A 22,468-nucleotide genomic window follows, 5' to 3' on the forward strand; every position below is an offset into this window, starting at 1 on the left:
CAATTTTGTATTTATATATAATATATATTTAATTTAAAGTAAAATGTCTAATTAATTTACATAGGGATATATACACATGGATTTATTGATTTTAATTTTAATCAAGTCCCAGTTTCCTATTTCGAAATAGTAGGGTCCCATTGGTTGGCAAAAATATCATCATCCAATCCAAATTTTTTTTTAAATAAAAAATCGGAATTAATTTCAGGTGCAAGTCAGTATCAAAACCAATTAATTATTTTATTAAAACTCAATTTTAATCAAATTGGATAATCAATCAATCAAATAAAACGTATAACATGCCACATGGAATTAAAACTTAGGCAAAAACTTGTGTGAAACAGTCTCACAAGTCGTATTTTGTGAGACAAATATTTTATTTGGGTCATCCATGAAAAAATATTACTTTATATGCTAAGATTATTACTTTTTATTGTGAATATCGGTAGGGTTGACCCGTCTCACGGATCAAAATTCGTGAGACAGTCTCACAAGATACCTACTCCAGTTTTATACTATAAGATTAATTTTTGTACATAATTTGATGTGCTAATATGTATATCAACATTGAATGGAAAATGATCGGATTCCATAAATTATTGGGTTTCTTAAGAATTTATTTATTTTTTTTTAAAAAATCAATCCTTGAAGAATCAAAATGGAATTAGTTGTTTATGGATAAATACTTTTTATATGTGTTGCGTGCTTGTACATTTAATTTTTTTATTTATGATTTTCACGTAATTTTTATTTCAAATTATTCGAAAAATAAATTTCAATCCCTCTCTTATTGTATTATAATTATAATTATTCTAATTCTAATTTGGTCAACGTGATGATTCCAAATATTTAATTTGAATAATTTAAAATTCAAAGTATGCACCTATTCTTCATATGCAAATTATTCAAGATACAAATACACAATCTATAATTTACATGCAAGTTTATTTCATGACTTTTGATGCATAAAGACAATAATTAACTCACCTATTATAATATATAAATATATTTCTTTTTTTTTTAAAAAAAAAAAATTCAAAGTCAAATTGCATTAAAATAACTCAGATTATCGACACATTGTTTAGCACGTGATTAATTATTTCAAATCGAATCAAACCAAATTAAATAAAGTCCTTTTAATAATCTTATTACTAATAAGGTCGACGATGGCTGTTATGGTAGTTAATACATATTTTTATTTCTCAATTAGCATTTGTTAAATTGTTTTGGTAGGATAAGATATATTTTGTTTAGGGTGAGTTTCTTGTTAGACGGTCTCATACGTTTATAACAGTGAAACAAGTTAAACCGATTCATAAATATTATTAAAAAACAATATTTTTTTATAAATTAAAACGAATAGATTGATCCCACATCGGTTTTTATTTTAATTTTGTAAAGTTAGCTTGAAATCAGAAAATGACAGATCTCAATAAAGAGAGCATAATTTTGGGCCAAAAAATATTTGTATCCTTTTATGGCCACAAAGTGGGCCAGTAGACTTGGGTCCAATACAGAGTTTCTAACAAATTTATCGGCCCAATTCCCCTCGTTTCTCCCGCTCTTTAAACTTTCGACTTCACTACACCCCCGTCGTCGCGACACACCTTGCCGGCGTTTTAGCGGCGCTGATGGCTGCGTTGCAGGCGTCGACCGCTGCAATGTCATCTCTCCTGAAGAATTTTAAGCTCGATGATCCATGGGTTCAACCCAGATCGTGGGACTCCCTCACTTCCCAAACCGTCTCGTCCACTCGACCTTCTTCCCAAGCCTCGAGTGATTTTTACACAAATTATGCCGTCTCTGTAATTTTTTTCTCTCTACATATTAATATGTCGTGCATAATTTTTATTTTTATGAGCGGAGAATGGGAATCTAGTTTCGTAGTACTTGCAAGGTGGCGAATTTAGTGACCTATTCGGTGAATTTATACTTCTTTGGATATATTTCGGTAGAAATGAGGTGCTTGCCAACTTTTAGAAGGTACTTGCTGGTTAGAGAGTCATTAATCAAGTTGGTTCTTCACGTGATGCTGTTAGTGGTTTTTTTTCGCTTAGTTAGAATGGGCGATGACAGATGGCATTTAAAAAAAAAAAGCAGATAGAGAGCGTACCAAAGGTCCATTTTTAATATAAGGATAAGGATGATCTGCGAGATGATAAACTCAATAGAGAACTGGTTTTTGAACCGCAAATTATGAAATAAACAATGTCCTTGATTATATCAACAACTTCTTTCTCAGTGTCTGGATGGAGTTATCTAATTCTGGAACCAACATGAATGCGTGTCAGATTGAATATTCAATTGTCATCTCTGTTTCTGAATAATAATACAATTTTTGGAACTAAAGTTGGAAGATTTGTTGTGTCTGACTGGACATCTGAAACCTACGTGGAAAAGTCTTGATATGTGTATAAATATTAGACTGTGAAGATAAATGTTCTACTCTTTCTAAGCAACACTCTATTAATGCATTTATCAACTCTCCAATTATTTTGTGATAAGTAACTCCGCGAAATTAAAAACTCATTCCAACAATGACTTCAATTCATCTTTCGCTTTCTTGAATAAATTTAATTGCATATAATGGAGCCACTTTTCTGGTTCTTTTTCTTGGATCCTACTGTAACATAATTTCTCATTTTTTGGCTCTCTTAAATTGTCTTTAACTGTTTTAGGAGCCCAGTTTGGTCAGATTGGCGATGAATGCTCTTCACGGTGGGGAGTCGGCTTTGATGGCCATCGAGAAACTCTCTTTATTACTTGGTTGCAGTTCAACTGACAGAACCTTTCATAGAATCCCAAGTTTGTGGACCTGGTGTTCCAGTACATCTGCCGTAGGGAACCTACTTACCTCTATTGGACGATTTGGTTGCATAGTTTTTTGTCTTCGGATTTTTGCTAATTATTTTTCAAGGCCTGATTTGGATGAATTCAGAGGTCTTGATCAAAATCAAAACAGTGATTCTTGTGAAGAAGGAAAATGGCCCCGGAATGGACACACTCTTATCAATCAAGCATTTGCTGTTTGTGTTCGAAAGGTTTTAGATGGTCATGATGCTGCACTCAACACATTATCGGCATCTGTTAGTTTAAGGCGTGTGTCAAAGATGAATGATGGGGGATGTCTTACTAGCATCTCACATTCTGAAATTACCCTTTTGGAGGTATACCTTCATACCAGGGGAATCACAACTCAGATTGAAGCCCTTGGAAACATCTGCAATGTCAATCATCTTGCTGTCGGTTTTCCTGTGTCATCTTTGGAAGACTTAAAGACTAAAGCGAACTCAGAGTTGATAGACTTCCCAAGAGGTGCTGATTTACTCTCATTTCTATATTCTCAGCTAAAGGTCAGCCGTCAGCCCATCTAAAACGGCTTTATTGCTCTAGTTTGTTTACACATAATCTGGATGTTATTATCAACTTTCAGCTTTTATGCACTGACATTCTTAAATTGAGGTTTTTCCCTACAAATATGCTTTCCGGAAGTCTTAAAACACCAATGGATCAAGAAACTGTGTATGGGTATCTTTGACTCCTTAAATGGGCCTTATTTTTGTGGTTTTTGATCTCAAAATATGTACACGTCCTTCTACTTAGTAGGATGACATACAAAGCTCGATTAATGCCTTCAAACCGTCTTCTTGAGATTAAATTTTCCAAGAAAAATAGATCAGAATTTTCTGCCGCTGGAAACATCATGCCACAATTTATTCTTTGAAGATTTACCCGTGTATTCCCGAAGTCGTTACTGAACTTATCTTTGATATTTTTGCCATTGAAATGTAGAACTAATGGTCCCTCCCACATATTCCTCTGATTTTGGGTAATAATTGGATAGTTTTGAAAATTTTACGTGCATATATGTAACTGCCATTTGTGAATAGTCTATCTTACAGTTGTTTTTTCTATTCCTTTTAGGTTGCTGATCCAGACCATCGAGCCCTCCTCAAGTTTCTCTTTCTCAAGTCTTGTGAACCATATTGTGGCTTTATTAGGTCGTGGATTTATGATGGCAGGGTTAGTGATCCTTACCAGGAGTTTGTTGTGGAACACGCCAGTGACTATCCAATTCATGCATCAGAAGACGTGGGAATCACCTCACCTTTGCCCACTGTCAAGGTAAAGCAATCTTTAGTGCTCTAGATCCTGGCACTCTTTAGAAATGCTTCTTTGGTTTTATCCAAGAGCACCCCTGTCCTCTGATCTGGTGGGTTAATCTATCTCAGGTTAGAGATGGAGTTCCTTTACCCTGTTTTCTGGAAGAGTGCCTGATTCCACTCTTTAGAACTGGCCAGCAACTTCAAGTTTTAATGAAACTGCTCGAGCTGTGTAATAGCACGGGCACATATGATGCACATGAAGAGATCCTTCCCAGTTTGATAGAGTTGTCCAGCATATATCCATGGTTTGCGATCCCACTGATGTTTGACAAAGGAGCCATCGAAACAATGGTGCTTGCAAGAGCCACTTACTACCAGAAAATGCTGGAAAAGATGGATGACAAGTCAGCTAAATTTGAATTTAGTTCTCGACCGGTAACGGCATTATTGAATATGAGGTTTTTTAATTTGCTTTTCCTACTAAATTTTGACTGGTGTTTTCCGGTCTCTTTTGCATATTACTCAACAATACATGTATGCATACATCCATGTAAGGAAACACGGAATTATAACCTTTTTGATGATCGATGAAACATTGTAGGTAAAACTGAAGTTATAATTAACCCATTTGAGTAATATTTGATTTGATAGAGGTGCATCTAGGCATTTTGGAGTATTTTAATGACCACCTCAAATCTTCTTGAAGATACTGAACCGCTGAAAGCGTATCAGAATTTTAAAGACATGCACACTTCGCGTTTTTTGGTTGAACCATTTGTTTTAAGTGCTACACTGCTACTGTTTTTACGGACACATCCCTATATTTCATTTCGTTGCCTTATTGGTAGCATGTTTAATTTATTTTCAGGCAATTTCTGAAGGTATTTCAATGAGAGTAGGGAATATTATCCGAAAGAACCTTAACTTTCGATTATCTTCTGTTGATGAAAGAAATCAAAATATGTAAGTTCTTCATGGTTTCTCCCCTTTCCCCTCTTTTCAAGTATTCCATTGCTTGAATTTCACTCTGCTGTGGCCATAACTGTTGAGATAGGACTTTGAATATTTCTTGATTTATTCAATAAACCCTCTCTAAAGTTCAGTGCTTACCTGAAATGCCCTATTCTTTCCCATAATCATCAATTTTGATCATATTTTTTTGCCTTGTTTATTTTATGTTATCACCATCCATATTAAACAGTTGTCTATCTGATTATCAGGGACAGTACAGTGAACTCTGAGGTATCTAGTATTCTGGATGAGTATTCTTATGTGGAAGATCTTATGGAGTCATCTGAATGTTCGTCTTCTGAAATCTTTGAGGAGAAAAATGAGGTTGAACAGCTGCTTCATGATGCTCAAACTAAGGAGCAAGGTTATTTAGATGCCTTAGATTTTTCCTTGAGTTTCTCCTCCATCAATAAAACTCCAAATCTTTCCCCAAGTGAGGTTTCATGCTATGCGGATGATGTTCTATTCAAAATGGATGACACATCTGGTTATGCATTGCATTCTTTCTACAAGGAAACAAACCTTCTGGTTACTGAGCCAAAATCTTTACAAACTCCTGGAACCCAGGTTCCAAGCATCCCACATAGTCGATGGTTTTTTGATATTCAGCACATTCACAAGGGGGCGGATGTAAAGTCATGGTTGCCCTCACATGGTGGTGGACTGGAGCTGAGCATGAGAAACTGTGAATTGCTCAATGCAGACTCGGATCTCTCTGAAAACACCTGCAAGGTGAATAGCAGCAATAAGTATTGGCATCCTCAGGGAACTTGTGTGTCCTCGCGGACATGTAGTTTACTGCCGTGGAAGCTTAAGTACGACTCTTCTTTTTTCAGTATGAACCCAGCACAGGACAGAAATTCTTTATTTAATCTCAGGACCATGCATGGAGGAAGAGGTCTTGCAAATTATGGGGATACCTACTTTGACTTTGCTTCTGTAAAAGATCCACTTAAGGAGTACGCAGACAAGCTGTCCGACCACAATGTGCTGAACTCTGGGAATGATCGTTCAGTTATACCCGAAGCTCCTGAAACTCGTATTGATATCATCAATCACCACAATATGGATAAATTCAGCGATACAGGTGTACAAAATAACGCTGAATCGAACAATGGCTTTTCACCTTTTCTTAAGAAAGAAACTGATCCGCTACCAAATATTTCTGACTGCGGTTCCTGGGAGAGCTTGCTTGGAAGATTTGGTAATGTTGTCGATAGATCCGATAGAGACCACAGGTCGAGGTTGGTGGCTGCAATTGAGATGCCGTTGGATTTTGTGATCAAAAAGTGCTTGTTGGATGAGATTTTACTCCAGTATCCTTACACTTAAGAAATTTTTGATAAATGCAATAAAAATTTAAAATTTTGCCTCTCAAAAAATACTACGAAGAGTCAAAGACAATTTCCCTGCCGCTAGTTTCAACAACATGCAATATGAAACTGTTTGTTGAGTGAAACAATTCTCTTGATTTTGAGGTTTCACCTTCTCCTAAATAAGCTTTTTCCCTCTTGACCATATTGCTGATTCAAACTACAAAATGCAATTTTTCTGTATTTTTTTACCATTTTTCCATATCATGCTCTTAGGAGTAGTCCAATTCTGCTCGGATGCTACTTGTCTCATGAGTGAAAGCTTTTACTCTATGGTTATTGAGCTTTCTGACTCTGAAAGAGAGAACTACTTGTTTATGCATTCAAGTACTGATTTTTGTGCAACATAAAGGGATTCCTCACTTCATTTTCTGGAATATAATATGTTAGTAAATTTATTGCTGAATATATATGGGGTGTGTCAAGATCAACGCTCTTCATTTTCTTGTGACTTTTTCTTGACACAATTAGATACCGATATTTAAGCAAGTTGGCCATCAAGTTGCTTGTAGAAGGATTTAAGTTGCAAGAACATTTGTTGGCGCTGCGGCGCTACCATTTCATGGAATTTGCAGATTGGGCTGACATGTTTATTTTGTCTCTTTGGCATCGTGTATGTTCATTTTCTTTTATGCAGCCAATTCTTAGAAATTGAAGATTACTTACTATTTTACCTCCATCACTTCAGAAATGGCTTGCCAAGGAAGCAGATAAGAGGATACCAGAGATTCAAGGGTTGCTTGAGTTGTCTGTTCGAAGGTCTTCATGTGAAGGAGACCCTAATAAAGATAGGCTCTATGTGTACCTAAAAGAAGAAGGGACCTCACATTTATCGGCTTCTACAAATGGTACAATATGTCTTTTAATCCCTTCTTTATTTGGGACTATTGTACTTTCACATATAATTTGACCTGCATGATAGTGACTGGTTCTCCCTGTTCCTCTAATGGTCTTGATCAATTATCTTTCGTTTTGCAGGAATCAACTCCTTTGATGTTTTAGGTCTGGGTTATCGAGTAGATTGGCCAGTCAGCATCATTCTGACTCCTACCGCATTAAAAATATATTCCGAAATCTTTAATTTTCTAATACAACTCAAGCTTGCTGTTTTCTCTCTGAGTGATGCATGGTTGTCACTGAAGGTAATTGTCTCGCATTCATCTTACTTTCTTTGCATTAAATTTTCGCGTGGACACATGATACCACTTCCCCTTCTGAGTAGGCTTGGTTAATGTGAAGCTTCCTGACAAAAGGCCGAAAGTTTTCTGGTTTCTTTAAATTTTGTGTATGTTACTTTGGAAAAAAGAAACTGATGGGTTTCTGTCTCAACATTCTGAAATGTCTTTTATTATTTGAATTTTGCCCTTACACAAGTTGGATACAAAAGTCGATGGTTTAGATTGTCCAACACATTTAAGACAGTTTGTGATTTCTGAAGTATTGATAAATGAGTTGATTTAATTCCTGCCAATAACAGGCTGAACTAATGCGTTTTGTGTTCTTTGTCGTGTAAAATTTCATGGGGAGTAGCTTGGGCTTAACTAGAGAGTACAGAAGAAACGTCACTAGAGCTTGTGAGCTTTTTAATTTGGTTTCATATGCTAATACTATCAGGTAGGGTGTAAATGTGTCCAAGTCGAGCCCGATTTTGATCTTCTAGATCTTTGACAGACTTCTATATTATGAGGTCCTGATTCTATCCAGATTGGGATGCTTATTTCAATATTATAACCATATTTAAATCCAAGAAAAATTAAATGTCCAAATAGAAGATCCGGGTCTGAAGTTGCTGGTGAAATTTGAAAAATGACATCTACTTTTCGGTGCTCACGGGCAAGGCTGCGACGATAAAAATTTAGGAAGTTTAAAAACAAAACAAGAAATCATAGGCATTTAGAAGAATACAAGTAAAAAGGAAAAGAATAAGTCAGAAAAAGAAGTGTGAAAGAGAAGGAAGAAAAGGCTCAGTCGCCGAAGTTGCAAATGTTAATTAGGGTTATAGATGTGATATGTTTATACTGTTATATTTTTTATGAGGCTGTTTTCAAATGTTAATTAGGGTTATAGATGTGATATGTTTATACTGTTATATTTTTTAAGAGGCTGTTTAAATAAAATTATAAAATGTAAGTAGCTATGATAGTAGGATAGAGGCTGCAACTTTCAGTTGAAAAACAAGTCAGCGCAATGATATGCACCAAATGCAGATGTTTATGCCTTTATGGGCAAAAATGCTAATTAATCCTCTGTTACAAAGAATAGTGTGATTAAAAATATATGGATCGAGTCTTTAGAAGGACCAAATTAGTCAATTCTATCATTCCATGTGTTACAGTGTTGAAGTTTTTAGAAATCTAGTTCACGATACGATAGTTACAATAGTTCATTTTTGTTGTTCTGGCTCTGGACTCTGGCAAACATTTTTTGTATAGTAGATATAAACTATCAGGGAAGATAAGTTTTTATTTTTTTCGTTGGTTAATATATTTTTCCTGAGTACTTAGTTTCACTTGATTTCCCACGCAGAGCTATCGTGCGGAACAACAGAAAGGAGAAGTGCTCTGCTTTTCAATCTTAACTGATACCAGGTACACCATTAAAAAATCCTTTCGTGGTGTTGGGAATAACGTCCTTGTTTTGTTTGTGAAAGAAAAAATTAGGTCATGTTCCTGAATATTAATTACATAATATTCACGGTTGAACTGAATGTTTCAACTTTCCACTTCCTTTTCTGATAAATAACAGAACGTTCCCCTTAAAAAGTGATCTTTGGTTGTTATATTCTGTGGTTAGGAATAACGTCCTTGTTTCGTTTATGAAAGAAAAACTTGGGTCACGTTCCTGAATATTAATCATATAATATTCATGGTTGAACAGAATGTTTCACTGTCAACTTCCTTTTCTGATAAATAACAGAACGTTCCCCTTAAAAAGTGATCTTGGGTTGTTATATTCTGAATGAAACGGGTTTCTTTGTCAGAGAGCTGCTAATCTACCTATTAAATGGCCGATATCTAGGGATGCTGGTGTCCTAACTAATAACTATTATTAGTGATGGCTAAGGACAGAAAATTGGTGATAAGCAGGAAATCTTCTTGGTTAGAAAAAATACGAGACATGCATTTTTTATGGTTCTCTAGTGTTGCCGAATCTTTCTTGATTCACCATGCCCCCTTGGCAATTGATTGTTAAGTATTCTACAAAAGTATACTTTTATTTTGAACGTTGCCACTTCATGATGGTGATTCAGCTTGCTGCTTCAACAGATAAATGTTGGTCCTTCTGTTTTATGATTGTCTGCTTCCTTTTTTACAGGCACGAGATAAATCATTTTGTATCTACTTTGCAACAATATGTGCAATCACAACTATCCCAAGTATCCTGGTTCAGGTTTCTAAACTCGATCAAGCACAAGGTTTATATTTTCAATTTTAGATTATATATCATTGACTATATTTCTGTAGTGCCCTTACCTGAGTCACTACTAAACAGACTAATAAACATGCAATATTAAACAACAGAAACCAAATACTTAATCATTTTACAATCCAAACGAAAACAGAACAATAACAACAATCAATACAACCATATCGAAAGCATAATTCTGAACGAGAAAACGATAAACCACATAAAACCTCCACTGGATCACCACCGAAAGCCCAACTGCTCTAGCCACTGGCCTGGCCGTCCGAACCGTCCAACCTAAGACCTGCCCCCCGTGGAATGGGGTGTCCAAGATGAAAACAAGGACGTGAGCGACAATCGCCCAATATGAGAATGTACGGGTATACAAACTTATATGATGCATGCGAAATGCAATATGCTCGGATATCAAGGATCGAGTCAAGAATCTAATGCTCAGTCTAGAGGCACCTGAGTGTGTGGTCTCTGATATGCCCTAGGCATGTTTTGGCTTCCACACTCATCATCAAGACGTGGACCTACAATGTCCAGGTCATCAGAGCCCGCGGGTCCCTTCAGACACTGTAGCTCTCGATGCCCCATCATCCACAATACAGAATACGGATGAGCGGCCCCAACAAACGAGGTATATCTCAAAAGATATCAGGCTCAACATGATATGTCATGCATAATATGCCAAAGCAAAAAAACATGTATCATGCAACAGATAAATATGCAGCATATAAGTGTTTATACTACGCTTGGATATATCAGTCAGTACATCACGTACCTCGCTAAAACAATATGACAGAAAGCTCTGAACCTAGACAATACCAACATAATGAAATCATTATTAAACCAGATCCTGAATTACCAAACATGCTACAAAGTTCTCCCTAATGACCCTTAAATCACTAAGGCTTTAGGATTATACCTGCGTCCCTAGTCAGCTCGCTGACGATGTCTCGATCTTAGTTCACGGACCCCTCCTCGAGTTGACACTAGCTCCGAAACTTTCCTACACCGAAGTGCCCTAGAAACTGTCTGGAAAACCTAAGATATATGGTTCGAACTCTCTCTGAAGAATGCGGTGTAGGAAACAAATGAAATCAGCTTCCATTTATAGACTGCATCCGTATTAGTTCAGAAAATCAGAATCAATCTTATCTACCACGTGTCAGAATCTCATTTGTCTAGTTGGATTTTCTTGGGATAATGTAATCTGAAGTAGATCGGGATGTCCATTTTAAATTCGGTGGATCCCAACAGCTTGATCCGAATTATCAATTCCTTAATAATACTTAATTAACAACTCTTTAATTATCTCTTAATTTGTACTTCATTCAAAATAAGGATTCGGGTCATGACAATTTCTTTTCTCTATTGAATGGTATAGCCTACTTATCGAATGCTTTATTTGTAACTTGTATATGCCAATCGATTTGAGTTCTTTGGAATTGTATCTTTAGTGTTTCTCCTTAACGTCATCTATCATTTAGACATTTTTTTAAATTTGAATCTTTGGTCAGCATTGTTGTTTCCACGAGTGACTCCGTCTCGATATGTTTCCAGGTTGAAGATATGTTGGATCTGGAATCTGTGCATATGCTATATTTGACCGAGTCACTGCACATGTAAGTTTAAACCTCCCTCTCTCACACACACACGAGTGTGTGCCTCCACCATATTGCTCCTCTCAATCTCCCCAAGTAACATCTAGTTTTTACACTATTGCTGGTAAAAAGAAGCGACCAAAAATCATAAGAACATGCATGATACAATCATGTGATACAAATCTGATTTAAAATATATGATTATTGTAGAAGGTTTTTGGTTCACTTGTATCAAATCAGTGAACTAGAGCTTGGCATAGTTTAATAGTGATAAGCTTCTAGTTGTGTCACTGATGCCTAATTTATGATTGATCTGATATTTTTATCAGCTGATATGTAGGTTGGATAAGGTGTCCAGGTACACGTGCCTATCCTTTGGTCTTTGTTTTTGCTGTTCCTTTTTCTAAATGTGGCCACATATGGGATATCATTTATTGTGCAAGAACTGAATGTGGTCCATTAAACTCACTCATAGTTGTGGAAGTGCGCATAGAAAATAACAAGAACTAGCTAAAAATTTTGAGTGGATCTATTATCTGAATATGAAATCTCGATAATGTTGAAGCCAATTGGCCTTTACCATACGGCTGATTTTTTTCCCGAAGGAACATTTGTATTCGATGATGTTTCCATTGATCAATACATACTTTTTGCAGATGTTTTTTATCCAATGAAACACAGTCTACTGCTAGAATTATCCAGAAAATATTGCAATGTGCAATGGATTATCGGTCTTGCTTGACTGGACGAATTTGGGAGGGCAGATCTTGTGATGAAAGATCAAGCAATAGATTTTCTGAAATTGATGTTTCACAGGTGATTCTTTAAATTTTTTAATACATTGCCTACATGAGCTAACTGCAGTTACCCAAGCATGGACTGTTTTAACAAATATGGGCAGATTTACTAGTTTCTATTGTTGCCTTGCTAATAATAAACCAACCATTTATCAATCTTCCTATGAACGACTATCATACCCTTTTTGCAGGTTCACATCATCAGAAGAACATTCACTAAGAATCTTGAGGAGTTGCGCTTACTTCATCTCCAGTCACCTAAACATGGGGAATTTGGTATTTCTCATTTCTGGGATTATCTAAATTATAACGAGTATTACTCCAGAGGCTATGGATAAACAAATAGGCCACTCTATCTTTTAATCACAGAGTTTCAGGCCATGTGAGACTGGTATATATCTCACTATCTCCATATCTCATGTGTGTACGTATGCCTGTGGATACATGTTTATGACTGCATAATATCATAGGATAATGGTTTCAAAAGCGTGTTTGCTGTTCCGTCTTGTATGTTGTCTTTGTATGTATGAGCATAAATCGAGGTTATTTATTTATTTTAAAAAAATGGTTCTCTTGCTTTGGCTGCTTTGGCAAGAAGAATATGGATTGATTTCGATTATCAGGCTATGTATGCGACTCTAGTATTTGGACACTGGTAGTATTGTCTGGGTCGGAATGATAAACATAATGTTTATTCTGACAATATATTATATGGTTTAGATATTGTTTGGTTTGGTTCCAATGATGATATTGTAGTTGATGTTAACGTTTGACTGAATTCTACAAATGAATGAAATTATAAGTAATTATGTTATTCATATGTATTAGGATATCATATCTATTTGATATAGCATTCATATCTCACCCGTCAAACATTATCTAATATATGTATAATATGGATATGTATATAAGATATCAAAATAATATTTGAAATAAGAAATACTCGATTAATAAAATTAATATATGATTGTCTTGTAAAGCAGCCGTTTTGATGATCTCACTCGCTTCAAAAGCTAAATACTCGCATGTTTCTAGTTTTGTAATGCTATTATCAAAAGAGTTGTAAAGCTAAATCTTAAATCAATTAAATATGTGTGTTATTATTTTGTGTGTTAAATTATTGTTTCTAATTTGTGACTAGAATTGTGTATAGTCCATATCGTCCTTACAAGTGTTGTTTAATTTATGCTATGATTCAAAAAATCTGGATTGGTGGAATGACATTCAGATCATTTAGGACATAAAAAAACTTGTATGAGACGGTCTTACGAGTCATATTTTGTGAGACGGATATCTTGTTTGGGTCATCTATGAAAAAATATTACTTTTTATTCTAAGAGTATTACTTTTTATTGTGAATATCGGTAGGGTTGACCCGTGACACATATAAACAATTAAAAAGACAACTAATTTGTGAGATTTTTGGCCAAAAACAGGGATGAGAACAATATTGAAGTAATTTAAAGGTTTGAGATGATTTTGAAATTGATTTCAAATGTTACCATTTCTTGTATTGTTGATTAACTAATTTTTCTTGACAATATGGTGGATTTGGACTGCTTACATGTAATTGCATCGATACCATTATGTTTTTTTTTGGGTCGTGCCCGGAGGTTTTCTTGCGATCTTTGTCGTTTTGTTGGGCTTTTGGCAAGATTAGACTGGCCTTATTGGTTACTCCAACGAATTTCCTAGATTTTTTCAAAGATGTGTTGTCTCTTGCTCTTTTGTTCCGTCGGAATATCTAGCTGTTTAATAGCATATTTCATTCACTTATTTCACATTCGTCTTTACAAAAATCTTGCTTCGTTGAATCATTGGATGTATACATTTTGTGTGTCAAGGCAAATGTTTCATTAATTGTCTCCTCTTGTCCCTGAGAGGACGAAATCAGATATTTTAAGTTTTATTTTTGGGATAACGATAATGAGTTCTATGATAGAATATCTGCTGTTGATGATTTAGATGTCAATGACGATATAGCGTGTTGTTGTTGATGGATATATTAAAGCAAGTATCAAAAAAAATTGAAAATAAATCTTTCCTGTGGTACGACGCTTGTGGTAACTAACACAAAGTTAATACCAAAACTACTGGTAGATTTAATGGCACAAATTGTGTAAGATTAATGTAAAGGTTTTCATAAGGTACTCAACTATACTAAATATAGATTCTTAATGAAAAATATTTAATTATTTTGTATACATTCTCACAATTGATGTTCTAGGCATTGAATAACAATAATCAATTTCTGACCCTTATGCACTAAATTGTGCCCAAAGGCCAAAAGTATTGTATTCCTAAATTTAATTTACTTGGATTTGAGTTTTATCCAATCCTGAAGTTTTCACTTGATAATATTAAATGGTTGAAATATGCACAATTATCTATATATTAATGAAAAGAAGTTAATACTTGATATTAAATTTACCCATCATGAATGCCATTTGAGGAAAAAAAATTGAATTTTCATTTATTCTGATCTATAATTCCTATTTTATGTAAATAAATATAAATTTCGGAACATTACTGATTTAAAATTTTACTTTAAAATTTTATATTAGATTATCTGTGTAATTTCCAATAATTGTGACTTATAATTTATTTATTTGGTGCTTTGAACTGGAAAGAAGAAATTTGCGGATTGGAGAAGGATGGATATTGACAATATTATTTTACTCCATAAATTATTAATTTATAAATTAATTCAATATAAAAAAATCTTACATTTAAATTATAATAAAATTAATTTTATTCTGAGGAATAATTAATTAGAACTTGATTATATCTAATAAAACAATAATTTCAAATAAGTTTAATGAAACTAACTCTTTATTAAAATTATCTTTATGATTTAAATATAAAAATTAAATAAATAAATAATTTATTTCGAGTAATTAATAAAATAGTTTAATTTTATGTATTTTATATCAAACAATTTGTCTAGTAAATTAGATACCTAACATGAATAAGTTAAACATTTGATTTGAAAAAGTAACATGATGCATTCATATTAAATACGATGGCACAAATAAAAATTATTATAATAATTATCAACGTTAAATAATAAATATAATTAATTTATTTCAAATAAAAAGTATAAAATGTAAATACTGAATTATTTATTAAACTAAATTTGATATTCTTTAATCTAATAATACAATTATTTAATACGAATTTGTTAAAAACAAAATCTACTTAATATACAATTAATAAAAATAATATATTTTTAACAAAAACTAAACTCAATAGATAACAACAACAACAACAATTATAAACTTCAATGTCACTTATTTCCGGAGCAACACTATTTACGTTGAGGATGGTATGGGGTTGGAGATGTCTTAAATAGATTAAATTTTCACATTTTGTGTTTTGATGGTTGATAATTTAAGTGATCAAAGCTTTAGTTTTGGTCCTTAATTCACCGAGTGATTACGTGATGATCGCAGTCAGTAATTTTCGATTTCATGTTAGTTGTTTCCGTCTTTAATTCAATATTTCGGTGGAATACGACTAAACAATAAATTTTATTGGATCAAAAACCAATTTTGATTATTTAAAAGAACAAAACCCAAATTTGATAAGCTTAGGAGACATATATAATTATTTTCACTATTTTTTTATATAATATTTAATTACATATCTATATTTATAGTTAAAATTAATACTTTTAATATAAAAAATAATATTCTTTTTTTCACAAATTAAATTTGTCTCACAATGATTTCATAAGGAATTTGGTATGTAGACAATGTTTTTTCCCCCAATATCACATTTGAAATAAAAATAAATAAACACAATTACTGAATAATAAATAAACACAATTATTGAATTACAATGGTGCATGAAACTTGATCTAACGTTCATTTAAATCAAGACAAAATTTAAACTTTATATATCATGTTTCTAAAAAAAATAAATCCATCTCCCTAATCAAAATTGTAATATTTTGAAAAAAATTATACCAAAAAATTCATTATATATATAAGTTCAATAGTTGAAATTAAATTTTATATTAAAATTTAATTTACACAAATCATATTATATAAAATTTAATTTACACAAATCATATATTAAATTTTAGCTCTCAGATTGGAATTGGATAACAAATTGGATAGAATTTAATGCCATTTTTGCAAATTGTTCCACCAATTGGAGAAGCCCACCAATTGAAAATATTAGGAAACGGCCTAAAATTGTATCCGTCGATTATATAAAGCCACCAAGTCGGCGAGAGTTTTGGAGCAGAAGTTGAAAATCAACTCGATTTTTTTTCCACTGAAAAGATTTTATAACGCATTGCATTAATTTTTTCGATTCTTGGAGTTTTTGTAACTGGGAAGTAAGTTTCTTGAATTGATAAAGCTCAAGTTTTTAATTTTTCACCATGATTCAAGATAAGTAGAAGTAATGGCAGATCATATTTTGACGATTCATTTCTTGTGTTTAATTAATAGTCAGAGCATACAAATCTGGCACATTTTGCGTTAATGGGGTTGTAATAAATGCATTGTAGAGTTGATCCAAAGCACCTTTAGAAGATAAATGGGAAGACGGAAGGTTAACTTAAAAATATATTGTATCGTGGTTACAGGGCGGTGATACTGGTGGTCGGAATGGGGAGGCTTACGGTGCACTTGGTGGCGGCGTTAGTGACTTAGTGGTGCTCATCCTTTGGGCTGGTTTTGCAGAGGCGGAGTACTTGAAATACAAAGACCCGAAACAGCCACTGAAAGTTAGAATCAAAGGTTTGATGAAGAGAATGACCCTTGGAGAAAAGATCGGACAGATGACACAGATTGAGCGCAAAGTTGCAACTGCAGATAACATCAAGAAATACTCAATCGGTAAGCGTCACATTTCCATTGTTTTGTTAAATTTCTTACAAAAAAATGTTTCATTTGGCTTGTCATATTTGAAAATTCAACGACAGGCAGGTCAAAACTTGTGATGAGGAAGTTTTTCATTGGAGAGCCAAGATTCATTTTGGGTAGGTTTCTGGTTAAAAACGAACTAATATGGTGGATTGAACTGTGAAAAAACAATGATCAGGTAGCCTTGTGAGCGGGGGAGGGAGTGTACTTGTGCCACGGGCTTCAGCCGAGGCTTGGGTGAGTATGGTGAATGAATTTCAAAAGGGTGCTCTTTCGACCCGTCTGGGGATTCCCATGATATATAGGATTGATGCTGTTCATGGACAAAATAATGTCTATGGTGACTACTATTTTTCCTCCCAATGTTGGTCTTGGAGTTACCAGGCAAGTCGCTATCCGAATCAGTATTTTATTGGATCCGAAAAGTTCTTGTTTCAGATGGGAACTGAATTTGAGGAAAAATTGACAGGGATCCCGAGCTCGTTAAGAAGATAGGTGCTGCAACAGCTCTTGAATTTAGAGCCACTGGAATCCCATATGCGTTTGTTTCATGTATCGCGGTAAAATCAAGTTAATGTTTTCCATAGATTTGATTCTAACCTACGCTTCACTTACTCATAAATCCTGTCTTTGCAGGTCTGTAGGGATCCTAGGTGGGGACACTGTTACCAAAGCTATAGTGAAGATAATAACATTGTTCGAGCTATGATTGAGATTGTACCTGGTTTACAAGGAGACGCTCCATCAAATTATACAAACAAATTTCCATTTGTGGATGGAAGGTATATCTATAAACTATATGAAAGCTTTTGATCTGATCTGGGATTTTGATTTCTTACTTATTGGTAGCTGTTTTTCATATTTCCAAGGGAAAAGGTTGTAGCTTGTGCTAAGCACTTTGTGGAGCCGGTGGAATGAATAATGGTATCAATGAGAACAAACACAATTATAGGCTGGAATGGAAGCTAAGCATCCATATGCGTGCTTACCTTGACTCGATCAAAAAGGGTGAAGCGATGGTCATGGTGTCATATTCAAGCTGGAATGGGATAAAGATGCATGCCAACAAGGATCTCATAACAGGATACCTTAAGAATAAACTCAAATCAAAGTAAAAAAAAATGCTGCTAAACATGTTGATTTACTTGAAAAAATAGTTCCGAAAAACAGAAGTGTGATCGTCTTTTCTTGGTGGAACTTCAGAGATTTGTCATATCAGATATGTGGGGTATAGATCTATAACGCCCCCGGCGCGTGCTAACTATACTTGCTCTGTTCAAGCGGTATACTTGCTGGAAGAGACATGGTAAATGAAAATGAGTATTTTTTATTGTTGAGTTAATCTAAATGAAGTTTGGCAGGTTCGAATATCGATTTCTTGATTTGGGTTCCCCTGTTCAATTGTAGGTTATGGTCCCGACGGAGTTTATAGAGTTCATTGACGATCTAACCTTACTTGTGGAGAAGAATGTGATTCCTATGAGCAGAATTGATGATGCTGTGAGGAGGATTTCGAGGGGTCAAATTTGTGATGGGGCTATTTGAGAATCCAATGGCAGATCTTAGCTTGGCGCATGCCAGGTCCATTTTTACAGCAACCTTACGAGTAATGAAATTAACATTGCAAACTTAGTTTTTTACGCAGAAATTTTCTTTACTGCTTAAACAGGAGCACAGAAAATTGGCTAGAGAAGCAGTGAGGAAATCACTTGTACTTCTGAAGAATGGTCAAAGTGCCGGTGAGCCTTTACTTCCTTTTCCAAAGAGATCAGAAAAGATACTTGTTGCTGGAACTCATGCAGATGACATAGGCATTCAGTGCGGGGGATGGACTATTAATGAGGCGTAGGAACTGGAAACACCACTATTGGTACCAGCTATTTTAATCTTTTCACGTTGCAAAATCAAATATTTATCGTTTTACCAAAAAGTTTTAGTTATGCCAGAATACAAATATTTTATACCGCATAATGCGTCAAATGTCACATTTTAATCAAGAGTTATAGCTAATCAACTCTTTAGAATCATACAACAATTTAAATATCTTGTTTGTGCTATACAAAATTCTAGCCAATACTAATGGTAGAACAATGTGTTTCACCCTTTTTTTTCATAAGCACCACGATCTTGACTACTGTAAGAAACACCGTTGATCCCCTCACAGAAATCATCTACAGCGAGAATCCTAGTGCCGAATACGTAACCTCCAACAACTTCTCACACGTCATTTTAGTCGTCGGTGAGCTCCCTTACATAGAAACATTTGGTGACAGCAACACTCCGACCATATCTGAGCTGTCGGCAAATAATGCAAATAGGAAATGCAATAATGCATTTCCTATAATGATTAAATGCATGTGTAAAAAACGTGGGCTGCTCAAAATAATGCGAGAGATTTCAGACGGAAATTTAAGAATACGCGTTTTATATGCGTCTTCACATTGACAGGAGGCTCTATAAATAGAGCTCTCCCTTCATTCTGAAATCATCCATTCTTCGAGTTTTCTCTCATCTTATAAGTATTTGAGTGTTTAGTTCTATAATATTTGTGAGGTGTTTTGTTCTCCTGTATTAAGAGAGTGTGTGTTTTCTTTGGAAACACAGTGAGTGAGTTGTACACCACAAAATATTATAGTGGAATTCTTTTCATCTTGCCCGTGGTTTTTACCCTAATAATTTTTAGGGGTTTTCCACGTAAATCTCGGTGTCCAGTTTATTCTTTATTGGGTTTTATTATCTCAAATTCCGCACGTGAGACCAACAAGTGGTATCAGAGCCTTGGTTTAAAATTTCTTAAAATTTTGAGTATGCTCTGTGGTTGCAGCCTAGACTGATCTTCCACATCAGAAAAGATTTTTTGATATTTTTTATTTACGGCGGGATTATTTTGTCCAGTCTACTAAAATTGTTGTAGGCATAATGGCGGGAAAGTACGAGATATCAAAGTTCAACAGAAGCAATTTTATGCTGTGGAAAATAAAGATACAAGCAGTTTTAAGAAAGGAGAATTGCTTGGCGGCTATTTGAGATAGACCGATGGAGATTATAGATGATGGAAAGTGGAATGAGATGAATAATAATGCTGTTGCCAATTTACACTTGGCTATAGCTGACGAAGTTTTGTCAAGTATATCTGAGATAAAAACATCCAAAGTTATCTGGGATACTCTGACAAAGATGTACGAGGTCAAGTCGCTACACAACATGATTTTCCTAAAGAGAAGGCTTTATACTCTTCGGATGGCGGAATCCTCATCGATGACCAACCATATCAACACACTAAATACTCTATTTGCTCAACTCACTTCCATGGGGCATAAAATAGGGGAAAATGAACGTGCGGAGCTTCTACTTCAAAGTCTACCAGATTCATATGATCAACTTATCATCAATATTACCAACAATATTCTTATGAGATTTCTAAGATTCGACGATGTCTTAACTGCGGTTCTCGAAGAAGAAAGCCGGCGCAAGAATAAGGAAGATAGGTTGGTAACATCGAAGCAGGCAGAGACTTTACTGATAATAAGAGGAAGATTCATGGAGCGTGACTCCAGTGAGAGCCAAAGGCGAGGTAGATCAAAGTCGAGAAGTAATAAGAAAAATATTTACTGCTTTAAATGTGGCGGTAAAGGGCACTTCAAGAGAGAGTGTACGAGTATTGATAAAAGTTCTCAAGGAAATGTGGCCAGTACTTCAGGCAGTGATGAAATATTATTCAGCGAAGCAGCAACAATTGCAGAAGGCAGACACAAATTTTGTGACACATGAATTATGGATTCAGGAGCGACATGACATATGACGTCTCGGAGAGAATGGTTTGATCATTATGAACCAGTCTCAGGAGGATCTGTATTCATGAGAAATGATCAAGCCTTGGAAATCCCTGGGGTCGGTACTGTCAAAATTAAAATGTTTGATGGCACCATTCGCACCATACAGGAGGTACGACATGTGAAAGGACTGACGAAAAATCTTTTGTCCTTGGGGCAATTGGATGACATCGGGTGCAAAACTCGTATCGAGAACGAGATCATGAAAATTGTGAAAGGCGCGCTTGTGGTTATGAAGGCGGAAAAAGTTGCTGCAAATATGTATGTACTTTTGGGAGAAACACATAAAGAGGCAGAACTAGCTGTTGCATCAATTGGTTCAGGAGAAGAATTAACAGTGTTATGGCATAGAAAACTCGGGCATATGTCAGAACGAGGGTTGAAAATTCTCTCAGAACGGAAGCTGATGCCGGGACTTACAAAAGTGTCACTACCCTTTTGTGAGCACTGTGTTACCAGTAAACAATACAGATTAAAGTTTGGCACTTCTACTGCCAGGAGCAAAAGCATATTGGAGCTGATTCATTCAAATGTTTGGCAAGCACCGGTTGTATCCCTAGGAGGAGCGAGATATTTTGTCTCGTTCATTGATGATTTCTCTAGGAGATGTTGGGTGTATCCAATCAAGAAGAAATCAGATGTTTTCCAGATCTTCAAAGATTTCAAAGCGCTGAGTTGAACTTGATTCTGAAAAGAAAATCAAGTGTCTAAGGACTAACAATGGAGGAGAATATACCAGTGATGAATTTGATGTATATTGTCAACATGAGGGCATCAAGAGACAATTCACGACGGTTTACACACCTCAACAGAATGGAGTGGCGGAGCGGATGAACAGAACTTTGTTGGACAGAACAAGAGCTATGTTGAGGACTGCAGGTCTAGAAAAGTCATTTTGGGCAGAAGCAGTCAAAACCGCTTGTTATATTATCAATCGTTTTCCTTCAGTGGCGATTGATCTGAAGACTCCGATGGAGATGTGGATCAGGAAGCCGACAGATTATTCTCATTTGCATACATTTGGAAGTCCTGTGTACGTTTTGTACAATGAGCAAGAAAGATCAAAGTTGGATTCGAAATCCAGAAAATGTATCTTCTTGGGTTATGCTGATGGAGTAAAGGGGTTTCGCTTATGGGATCCTACTGTTCACAAGCTTGTCATCAGCAGGGATGTTATCTTCGAGGAAGATAAAGTAAAGGGAGACAAAGGCACATTGAATTCAGAAACTACTATATTTTATGTGAAAAATAAGACGAAAGAAGGTCAAGTTTCTTGTGAAGTAGTAACAGAGCACGAAGAACAAGAGCATGTTGAGTATGAGGTTTTCAATGTGAGGCAGTCAACTCGAGACAAAAGACCACCAGGTTGGCTTTCAGATTATGTCACTGAAATCAACATTGCATATTGTCTATTATCAGAGGATGGTGAGCCATCAAGTTTCCACGAGGCTACTCA

At 35.1% G+C, this 22,468-nt stretch overlaps 1 protein-coding gene and 1 pseudogene across 3 annotated transcripts; both read left to right on the forward strand.

Moving 5' to 3' along the window:
* The first annotated feature begins 1,527 nt into the window (after nucleotides 1–1,527).
* On the forward strand, nucleotides 1,528–12,987 carry LOC142547817 (uncharacterized). 3 transcript variants are annotated; one of them, XM_075656294.1, is made up of 14 exons: nucleotides 1,529–1,805; nucleotides 2,679–3,353; nucleotides 3,925–4,125; nucleotides 4,233–4,541; nucleotides 4,975–5,069; nucleotides 5,333–6,433; nucleotides 6,962–7,103; nucleotides 7,179–7,338; nucleotides 7,469–7,632; nucleotides 9,017–9,078; nucleotides 9,806–9,905; nucleotides 11,465–11,526; nucleotides 12,162–12,321; nucleotides 12,494–12,987. In XM_075656294.1, exons 1-14 carry the CDS (start codon nucleotides 1,632–1,634, stop codon nucleotides 12,638–12,640), a joined length of 3,552 nt encoding a protein of 1,183 aa, XP_075512409.1. In that variant the 5' UTR covers nucleotides 1,529–1,631; the 3' UTR covers nucleotides 12,641–12,987. The 3 variants fall into 3 exon arrangements, with proteins under 3 accessions (XP_075512414.1, XP_075512409.1, XP_075512404.1); XM_075656289.1 differs by having other exon boundaries at nucleotides 1,530–1,805; nucleotides 5,327–6,433; XM_075656299.1 differs by lacking the exon at nucleotides 12,494–12,987 and having other exon boundaries at nucleotides 1,528–1,805; nucleotides 5,327–6,433; nucleotides 9,806–9,880.
* A 3,912-nt stretch (nucleotides 12,988–16,899) lies between these two features.
* LOC142512213 (uncharacterized) lies at nucleotides 16,900–19,028 on the forward strand (annotated as a pseudogene).
* Nucleotides 19,029–22,468: the final 3,440 nt, after the last annotated feature.

The sequence above is a fragment of the Primulina tabacum genome, chromosome 1 (assembly GCF_025594145.1).
Source record: "Primulina tabacum isolate GXHZ01 chromosome 1, ASM2559414v2, whole genome shotgun sequence".
Lineage (NCBI taxonomy): Eukaryota > Viridiplantae > Streptophyta > Magnoliopsida > Lamiales > Gesneriaceae > Primulina > Primulina tabacum.

Bases quoted from the DNA above. Each gene is read 5' to 3' on its own strand.
- LOC142547817 (XM_075656289.1), top strand. From the start codon at position 1,632: ATGGCTGCGTTGCAGGCGTCGACCGCTGCAATGTCATCTCTCCTGAAG. The intron at 6,434-6,961 runs GTATCCTTACAC...TGACACAATTAG, and splicing joins TTGGATGAGATTTTACTCCA to ATACCGATATTTAAGCAAGT. The intron at 7,104-7,178 runs GTATGTTCATTT...CCATCACTTCAG, and splicing joins TTTTGTCTCTTTGGCATCGT to AAATGGCTTGCCAAGGAAGC.